The sequence below is a fragment of the Babylonia areolata genome, chromosome 28 (assembly GCF_041734735.1).
Source record: "Babylonia areolata isolate BAREFJ2019XMU chromosome 28, ASM4173473v1, whole genome shotgun sequence".
NCBI classification, from domain to species: Eukaryota; Metazoa; Mollusca; class Gastropoda; order Neogastropoda; family Buccinidae; genus Babylonia; species Babylonia areolata.
This window is the reverse complement of record NC_134903.1, coordinates 20803785-20814163: the sequence shown is the minus strand read 5'-3', so window position 1 is coordinate 20814163 and position 10379 is coordinate 20803785. Positions and strand designations below refer to the sequence as shown.

Below are 10379 nucleotides of genomic sequence, written 5' to 3'. Positions count from 1 at the left end.
GGTTTTTTTTGAAGCTCCTGAACACTTTGCATTGTGTTTGTTGGTGTGATTTTGTTTTTAGGGTGGGTTTTTTTGTTTCGTTATGAAGTAGGACTCGTCTACATGGAGAATCCAGCCTTGCCTTGAATGTGTTTGATCGTCACAGACTGACTTGTGTGTGTACATGTCCTTGGGGGAAATAGTCAAGCTGACTGCTGAATTCGTACTGAGTCCTTTTTTTTCTTCTTCTTCTTCTTTCTTGGAACCGACTCAAGTGGACTGTGATTACCACTGGGTGTGTCCGACTATGTGAGACTGAAAACAAAACCAAGTTGATCGTTGTTCGTTCTTCCCTGGTGATCAGCTGTCGCTTTGCTCTAAAAAAAAGTTTATATATATATATATATTAAAACAAGATTGTTTAAAACTGAAAAAATCAGTGATCATGTTTTCAGCTTTGAGCATTTTTGAGAAATGTGGAACACGAGATTCGTTGTAATAATCACATGAGATCTCTTTTGTGAGCGAGTGAGTGAGTGAGTGTCAGCGGTTGGCATCGTATTGCATGGCTGAGTGTCGTGTTTCACTGGGTGATAAAGTGTGGAGCACTTTGATTGACATTCAACGACTTTCTGATACAGGGCAACCTCTGAAGAATAAAAAAAAAACACAAAAAACAAACAAACAAACAAACAAACAAAAACCAACCATCAAGCCAAAGAAGATAATGACAAAAAAACAAACCAAAGAACAAAACCATGGCTGGAAACTTTCAAATCTGTATAAACACATCGTAACATCACGAAACATCAACCACTGTGAACAGAAAGTCTTTTGATTATTTTCAAATGTGACAACAACAAAGGCAAACGGGAAGGCACATTTGAGAACAATAATAAAACTAAACTCACCCCACCCACTAGAAACCCTACTAAACAACTTTCAGGGTATATATATATATATATAAGAGTAAACCCACGACTTTCCCCCTCGCCCCCCTAAAAAAAAAACCCCAGCAAGATGATGCCCAGGCTGAACTACAACTCCATGGACCACCGTCGAAGTACCGACCCAGGTGCCGACGAAGGACCGGAAGTCAGCGAACACCGCTACATCGACCTGGAGAGCTTCGAGGTACCCGACACAGAGAAAAAGCCCCCGGCCCAGTCCACCCCTTTGCTCATGAGCGGGAAGAACATCCCTACCCGCATTGCGTCCTACTTTCGAGGCTTTTGCAGCGGAGACGGCGGGGAAGAGAGTTACGATAAACTGTCCTCGGACTCCGGAAGTGGCGGGAAGAGTGTTTATGACGTCCGGCGGAAGTTGGGGGCCTTGGGGGGAGTTTTCGCCCCTGTGGCTTTGGGTCAGCTGGCGACGAACATCTTTCTCCGTGTTGGTGAGTTCATGTTTTGTCTGTCTGGTTGTTTGTCCTGGCTGGCTGGTTGTTTGTCCTGGCTGGCTGGTTGTTTGTCCTGGCTGGCTGGTTGGCTGGTTGTTTTTTACACACACACACACACAAACTTTATTGTCTATACTTTGGTACAGAGATTTTCTTTTTGGCAGCAGCACATGTCCAACATAAGAAGAAAACAACAAACAAATAAAATGAATAGAAAATAAAAAAGATAAATTAAATGGCACCAAATGGAAATAGCTATTTATACAAATATACAGATCACTGAAATTTACGTGCCTCTCCATTTCAGTCAGCCAAACCGCATTGCACATCTACGCCCCCCCCCCCCCCCCCCCCCCCCCCCCCCCCCCCCCCCCCCCCCCCCCCCCCCCCCCCCCCCCCCCCCGCCCCACACACACACACCACGCACACACACCACGCGCACACACCACGCGCACACACACGCACACATTCACTCTCTCTCATCCACTCTCTCTCTGTCTCTCTTTTCACAAGAAATGCAACTACAAAGATCATCGTTCATGGTTGGTTAGTTGGTTCGTTCATGAGGTGGGGTTTTGTGTTGGTTGGTAGGTTGATGTGTTGGTGAAGTGGGTAGCTGGTTGGTTGGTTGGTTAATCAATTGATTGATTGATTGATAGGTTGATGTGTTGGTGAGGTGGTTGGTTGGCTGGTTGGTTGGTTGACTATTTGATGTGTTGGGTAGCTGGTTGGTTGGTTAGTTGAATGATTGATTGATGTGTTGGTGAGGTGGTTGGTTGGTTAGTTGGTTGATTGGTTGGTTGGTTGGTGGATGGGTCTCGGGTTGGTTGATTGATTGATGTGTTGGTGAGGTGGTTGGTTGGTTAGTTGGTTGATTGATTGATGTGTTGGGTAGCTGGTTGGTTGGTTGGTTGATTGATTGATAGATTGATGTGCATGTGAGGTGGTTGGTTGGTTAGTTGGTTGGTTAACTCTCTCCATACGAACGGCGAAAGAGACGACGTTAACAGCGTTTCACCCCAATTACCATCATCAAAGTATTGCAAGCGGAAGGCTCTTATACTGAAGACGTGAATATTGACAAAGAATACCACAATTCTTACGACGGAAGCTAAAGGTTGGGTCATTCAGACACCCACTGAACATCTGAGGGGTCTGTGTAGAAGAGAAGACAGGACTGGCCGTACTGAGTGAGTTAACTGGTTGGCTTTTTTCGGTTTTTTGGGGGGGGGGGGGGGGGGTTGTTGTTTTTGTTGTTGTTGTTTTTATTTTTGTTTTTGTTTGGTTGGTTGGTTTCGTTTCTTTTTTTCTTTTTTTTTTTCGTCTCACGTCTCTCTCCCTCTCTTATTCCCAAGATATAAAAGCCATCCTTTGAAGACACCTATGCGATTTGTTTGCATGACATCGTAATGTATATCAAGTATCTTTGGGCTTAGCAACTGTGCTCGGCCTCCTCTGTCGTGTGGCCTGCTGGCGCGGAGATTAAGGCAGATGAACTCGGGTATGGCTGTGTATTTGGGGGAATGAGCGGCTTGGAAATGTTGCAACTGAAACAGTGAAGATGATGAGGCAAAAATGAATATCGAAATATAAATAAACAACAACAACAACAACAACTGTATGCGTAAACAGATGTTGTTATTGTTGTTAGTCTTCTTCTTCTTCTTCTTCTTCTTCTTCTTCATCTTCCTCCTCCTCCTCCTCCTTGTTCTTGTTCTTCTTCATCATCATCATCTTCCTCCTCCTCCTCCTGCTTCTTCTTCTCCTCCTCCTTCTCCTTCTTCTTCTTCTTGCAAATGATGACAATACACATTAACCATGCATTCATCTTTATGTAAGCATACAAGGGATGTGTGTACATAGTCGGTCATGTCCGACAATGACTAACGGAACAGCAGAAGAGGCAACTGCTGTCCCCGACTAGATATCTGCGCCATGATTTGATTTTAGTGGGGAGTGTCTTAGGGTTTTAGGACAGTCGGAGTGTGGATGGTCCCCAGAGGCCAGCTAGCCAGCCTTCCCCAAGGCTGCATGACTAAGAGCCAGCGTAGTCTTGCCTCCTTACTTCCAGGGTCAAAGTCCTTCACAAAAGACGAAGTTGTAACGTCTTCTCTTCTTCGTTCGTGGGCTGCAACTCCCACGTTCACTCGTATATACACGAGTGGGCTTTTATGTGCATAACCGTTTTTACCCCGCTATGTAGGCAGCCATGCTACGTTTTCGGGGGTGAGTATGCTGGGTATGTTCTTGTTTCCATGACCCACCGAACGCTGACATGGACTACAGGATCTTTAACGTGCGCATTTGATCTTCTGCTTGCGTTTTGCACACGGGACGGAGGAGGTTCAGGCATAAGCAGGTCTGCACACATGTTGACCTGGGAGAATGGAGAAATCTCCACCCTTTACCCACCAGGCGCCGTGACCGAGATTCGAACCCGGGACCCTCAGATTCAAAGTTCAACACTTTAACCACTCGGCTATTGCACCGAAGTTGTAACTAAATTCCATTGCAATGGCGAAACCTCTGATCACACGGCTCTCCCATTGCTGTTGGCCTCAAACTGTAAGCTTTTGTCAATCTCAGCAAATGGTGAACATCTGTGAACATGCACAGCCGTGACAGGGAAAGAGAAAAAACGTTATTGTGAATGATGACAGAAAAAAAATCAAAAAAAATCAGGATATTATCCTCTGATACTCGACTTCTCAGGATACCTCACGTCAGAAGTAAGACCTATGGACACAGATGGTTTTCTTTTCAATCGCCAAAGACGTGGAACAAGCTCCCTGATAACCTCCGTCATTCTGATTCCCTCGCATCTTTTAAATCTCGTCTCAAAACTCACCTTTTCCCTCAGCAATAAGTTCAATTGTGGCAGGCCCACAACTACATGCATGTATATGAATGTGTATTGTGTGTGCGTGTGTTTATGTAAGTTTGTGCCTGCCTATGTGTGCGTGTGTGTTAGGGTAGCTGTTAGATACACATGTATGTTAAAATGTATGTATGCAGTGTGTGTGTGTGTGTGTGTGCGTGCGTGCGTGCGTGCGCGCGCGCGCGCGTGTGTGTGTGTGTGTGTGTGTGTGTGTGTGTGTGGTCACATTTTGGTGTGTGTATGTAACATAGATATAATGTTTATATGTTATCAAAATCGTTTTTGTAAAGCACCTAGAGCAGATTTCTGGATAGTGTGCTATATAAGTATCCATTATTATTATTATTATTATTATTAGATACTGTTTTTTTTCGGTTGGTTAGCTGAAGCTGGAAGATAGGGGGTAGTAACGGTATAGGTGATTGGTCGATTGGAACGTCGGTCGGATGGTCGGTTGGTTGTTTGTTTGTTTGTTTATTGTAAAGGGGCTTTGAGCTGCTTCTGTGGGAGGATAGGCCTGATTGAGTAGCCATTGCTACTCTTCGTCTTATCTGTCTGTTTGTTTGTTTGTGTATTTGTTTAAGTGTCATTTGTACCTCCTTCTTTCAACAGACAGGCAGAGAAAGACACAGAGAGAAAAAAACGGGAGGGGGGTGGGGGTGGAAGACATATATATATATATATATATATATATAGAGAGAGAGAGAGAGAGAGAGAGAGAGAGAGACAGACCGGCAGAGAGACAGACATACTACCATGGACAGAAATAAATCAAGACAGGCAGACAGGCAGGCAGACAGGCAGGCAGGCAGGCAAGGCGGCAGACAGACAGACAAGGCGGCAGGCAGGTAGACAGACCTACAGGCAGACAGACAGGCAGAGAGATAAACAGACTGGGAGAGAAAATAGAGAGAGGGGGAGACAAGCAGACAGAGAAATTGGCAGACAGACAGACAGATAGACAGACAGACAGACAAAACAAACATACAGAGAGGCAGGCAGTCAAATAGACAGACAGACAGACAGACAGACAGAACAACAAACGAAACAAACAAACACAGGGACAGAGGGAAGGGCTGCTTTGGACGCCCATCTGCTGAGGAAACAACCAGTGAAAACGAAAACAGCACGAAATGTGAAGTACTGGTTGTCCGAGATGGAACAGATGGATATCAGGGTCACATGTGTCACTGACCGTGGCAAGGGATGGTGGTGGTGATGGTGGTAGATAAAAAGGGGAAAATTAAACTGAAATAATATTATTAATGTAGCCGAGTTAATTAACCCGAGTCGTGTTATAAAAGGGGACAGTACAAAAGAATTCACTGATTTACTGAATTAGAGAGTATGAAGGTGAAAGCATAGAAAAGATCCGCCGCACAGGTCAAGGACATATAGAAGGCCAGTCACAAAAGGGTTTTTCTGTCGTTTGATTACAATATTTTGAGAAGAAAAGAGGAAGAGAAGATAAAGAAGATAAGAAGACAGTGCCTGTAATATACACAGACAACGAAGGTCACAAGTACATGTCAGATACAAGTAGATAGTAAGTACATGTATACATAATGATCACAGATTGACATAAGTTTACATTTGGGCCAACAGCAAAGTGAGAGCTGTATTATCAATGGTTTCTCCAGTCAATGGGAAACCATTTACAGCTTAGTCTTTTGTGAAGGACTATGACTCTCAAACTAGGAGGCAAAATTGCACTAGCTCTTAGTGCTGCAGCCTTGTGGGCTGTTTGTGCCTTTGGGAACCATCCCAACGCCGACTGTCCTAAAACCCTCTTGGCTGAGAGAGTGGGGATGTACTTGGGCAAGACACTCTCCACTATAATCAAATTCTAGCCCAAATTGTCGGAACAGCAGTTGCCTCCTCTGCTGTTCTGATGGTCATAGTCGGACACAACTGACTATCATATATATACATGTACAAAATAGTATCACCATGGAAAAACTACTACTTGGTTTGGAGTAGGCAACAACATAAGATGAATAATCCATATATGTGAAGACCAAACACTGACAGCAAATGGCATTTCTAATGCATTTAAACAGTGTTGTTAAAGTGGTTAAAGCTAAGCTGATTTAGTGAAAGTACACTGACAGTATATATTATGTAAAGTTTATACTATGTCAAAGTGACTCAAATGAATCAGTTATCATGTAGCACTATACTGAAGTAAGCCATATAGGAGAGAACATGATAGCTGAATTACAATTACCAGACTGTGATATGGACCAGATGGTTTTAACGAATAACTGATATTAATCCAACACTGTCTTGAAATCACCACAACAGAATACTACACGCACATACACTGGGTTGGAATCTCGATAACTGCACATGATGGGTAAAGGGTGGAGATTTTTCCGATCTCCCAGGTCAACATATATGCAGACCTGCTAGTGCCTGAACCCCCTTCATGTGTATACACAAGTAGAAGATCAAATACGCACGTTAAGGATCCCGTAATCCATGTCAGCGTTCAGTGGGTTATGGAGACAAGAACATACCCAGCATGCACAGCCCCAAAGACGGAGTATGACTGCCTACATGGCGGGGTAAAAACGGTCATGCACGTAAAAGCACACTCGTTAACATACAAGTGAACGTGGGAGTTGCAGTCCACGAACAGAGAAGAAGAAACTGGGACCCTCAGATTGAAATTCCAACGCTTTAACTACTTGGCTATGGCACCCGTCTCTGGGCGGTATTCATGAGACCACCGTGCCTGCAGGTGAATGTGTGCCTGCGGGTAATCTGCCTGAGGCAAGGCAAACTGCCCGAGGGTCAGCAATATCCGGTATTCAGGAATACAAAAGCCTACCCGCAGTTCTACAAACCTGAAGGCAACGTACCCTTTACTATCTGCCAAGCAGAAGCAGAGGAAAATATAGCGAATCTTTTTGTTGCGTTGGTTTTGCTAAGGGAAAACAGGCGTTTTGCAGAGAGATCTGATAGTTTGATTTGCAGATCATCGAAATTCGTTCATTCCAGAGAAATATTTGAATCGGGACTCTGTTTATTTTATTTTATTTTTACAATTATCTGAAAAGCAGGGAGGGCACTGTGTCAGAATGTGAAAGTGGCCCCTAGATTTGACAAGTTGCTGACTGATCGATGTTTTGCCACTAAAGCTTTTTTAATTTCTTTCTTCTTTTTTTTTTTTATTGTCACACTGGCACAGTGCGAAGTAAAAGAGCATGCGCAGAAGGTAATCCCCAGGATTTTTATTTATAGACCACGGGTTAGCTGCCTGAGTGCACTTTGTGTGTCATGAATTCGAAGATAACCTGGCCTTCAAGGTAAACTGTAACCACGGGTCCTGCCCTGTCAAGGGTAACTTGCCTTCAGGCAAAATGATTTTGGTCTTGAATAGGGCCCTACTGGTGCCAGTTGCATTGCTCGGACGGAAGATCCTAGTATGGTCGTAACCCGCTACTAACTGTGTGTAGTATGGAACTGACCAATGGCGTAGTTCGGTCAACGTAGGCATTTAGTCACGTGTAACTGTAAAAAAAAAAGAAAAAAAAAAAAGAAGAAGTTAGAAGCAAGCAATGCAACTGGCATCAGGAGTCCAACTCCTTTTCTGGATTGGCCAGGTGTCTGGGGCTCAGTGCATGAAGCCTTTAAGATACTCCCTTCATTGACTCTCAGACAGGGGGATACAGTGAAATGACATTGTGCCAGACAGTGTTTGATATATACTGGTTTTTGTTTGTTGTTGTTGTTGTCTCTCTCTCTCTCTCTCTCTCTCTCTCTCTCTCTCTCTCTCTCTCTCTCTCTCTCTCTCCCCTCTCTCTCTCTCTCTGTCTCTGTCTGTGTGTGTGTTTCTGTCTCTCTGTCTGTCTGCCTCTCTCTCTCTCTCTGTCTCTGTCTCTTTTGTTTTCGGGTTAACCATCATGTGTTCCACACACACACACACACCATGCTGTATATAATTATTGTGAACTGGTGGCCCACCCTTTCATCCTGGGCCATGTGCTGTGAAGACTTCATCATCCGTAGCTCTTTCACGTCTCTGTCTCTGTCTCTGTGTTTAACTCTCTCCATACGAACGGCGAAAGAGACAACGTTAACAGCGTTTCTCCCCAATTACCACCATCAAAATATTACAAGCGGAAGGCTCTTACACTGAAGAGGTGAATGTTGACAAAGAATACCACAATTCTGACGACGGAAGCTAAAGGTTGGATCATTCAGACATCCACTGGACATCCGAGGGGTCTGTGTAGAGGAGAAGAGAGGACTGGCCGTACTGAGTGAGTTAATTTTCAACGGTGAAAACTTACAGAACATGAACCATACCAGTACGCATTTGATAGATGATGAAGTAAGAATAAGATCACTAGCGAAATTTATCGCCTTTGCTTAGGATTGTCGAAAAAAGAAATTATCTTCGGGAGCCTTATAGTTATCGGGGGTTACCCTGATGCCAATTCCACAGTTTATAATAATTTCTGAAAGACTTTGTAGAAAGTTGGATGGTCGGGCTTTTTTTAATTTTCCTTTTTAATCTTAACAGTATGTTGTATTCTATGATTTTTGTTGTTGTTTGTTTGTCGTTGATTTTTTTTTTTTTTTTAATACTCTTAGCAGTGTGTCAATTTCTATGTAAACCCGTCATTATTCTTTTGTTCATGCATTATCCCCCTCGCTAAAGGATAGTACTGTCAATGGCAATAAAACAATGTCCGTGTCCGTGTCCGTGTCTCTGTCTGTCTCTGTCTGTCCTTCTGTCATTGTCTGTCTGTCTGTCTGTCTGCCTCTCTGCGTCTGTTTGTCTGTCTGCCTCTCTGCGTCTGTTTGTCTGTCTGTCTGCCTCTCTGCGTCTGTCTGTCTGTCTGCCTCTCTGCGTCTGTTTGTCTGTCTGCCTCTCTGCGTCTGTCTGTCTGTCTGTCTGCCTCTCTGCGTCTGTCTGTCTGTCTGTCTGCTTCTCTGCGTCTGTCTGTCTGTCTGTCTGCCTCTCTGCGTCTGTCTGTCTGTCTGTCTGCCTCTCTGCGTCTGTTTGTCTGTCTGCCTCTCTGCGTCTGTCTGTCTGTCTGTCTGCCTCTCTGCGTCTGTCTGTCTGTCTGCCTCTCTGCGTCTGTCTGTCTGTCTGCCTCTCTGCGTCTGTTTGTCTGTTTGCCTCTCTGCGTCTGTCTGTCTGTCTGTCTGCCTCTCTGCGTCTGTCTGTCTGTCTGTCTGCCTCTCTGCGTCTGTCTGTCTGTCTGCCTCTCTGCGTCTGTTTGTCTGTCTGTCTGCCTCTCTGCGTCTGTCTGTCTGTCTGTCTGCCTCTCTGCGTCTGTCTGTCTGTCTGTCTGCCTCTCTGCGTCTGTCTGTCTGTCTGTCTGCCTCTCTGCGTCTGTCTGTCTGTCTGCCTCTCTGCGTCTGTCTGTCTGTCTGTCTGCTCTCTGCGTCTGTTTGTCTGTCTGCCTCTCTGCGTCTGTCTGTCTGTCTGTCTGCCTCTCTGCGTCTGTTGTTGTCTGTCTGCCTCTCTGCGTCTGTTTGTCTGTCTGCCTCTCTGCGTCTGTCTGTCTGTCTGCCTCTCTGCGTCTGTTGTTGTCTGTCTGCCTCTCTGCGTCTGTCTGTCTGTCTGTCTGCCTCTCTGCGTCTGTCTGTCTGTCTGCCTCTCTGCGTCTGTTTGTCTGTCTGCTTCTCTGCGTCTGTCTGTCTGTCTGCCTCTCTGCGTCTGTTTGTCTGTCTGTCTGCCTCTCTGCGTCTGTTTGTCTGTCTGCCTCTCTGCGTCTGTTTGTCTGTCTGTCTGCCTCTCTGCGTCTGTCTGTCTGTCTGTCTGCCTCTCTGCGTCTGTTTGTCTGTCTGTCTGCCTCTCTGCGTCTGTCTGTCTGTCTGCCTCTCTGCGTCTGTCTGTCTGTCTGTCTGCCTCTCTGCGTCTGTCTGTCTGTCTGCCTCTCTGCGTCTGTCTGTCTGTCTGTCTGCCTCTCTGCGTCTGTTTGTCTGTCTGCCTCTCTGCGTCTGTTTGTCTGTCTGCCTCTCTGCGTCTGTTTGTCTGTCTGTCTGCCTCTCTGCGTCTGTCTGTCTGTCTGCCTCTCTGCGTCTGTCTGTCTGTCTGTCTGCCTCTCTGCGTCTGTTTGTCTGTCTGTCTGCCTCTCTGCGTCTGTTTGTCTGTCTGCCTCT

General features: G+C 45.3%; 1 protein-coding gene across 1 annotated transcript in view; it reads left to right on the top strand.

The window, feature by feature from the left end:
- The first annotated feature begins 527 nt into the window (after window positions 1–527).
- Window positions 528–10379, top strand: part of LOC143301975 (solute carrier family 12 member 9-like) — a 66108-nt gene continuing 56256 nt past the window's right edge. Inside the window, 1 exon segment of the mRNA XM_076616457.1 lies at window positions 528–1375. Coding sequence (XP_076472572.1) covers window positions 1000–1375 — 376 coding nt within the window. The 5' untranslated portion in view covers window positions 528–999.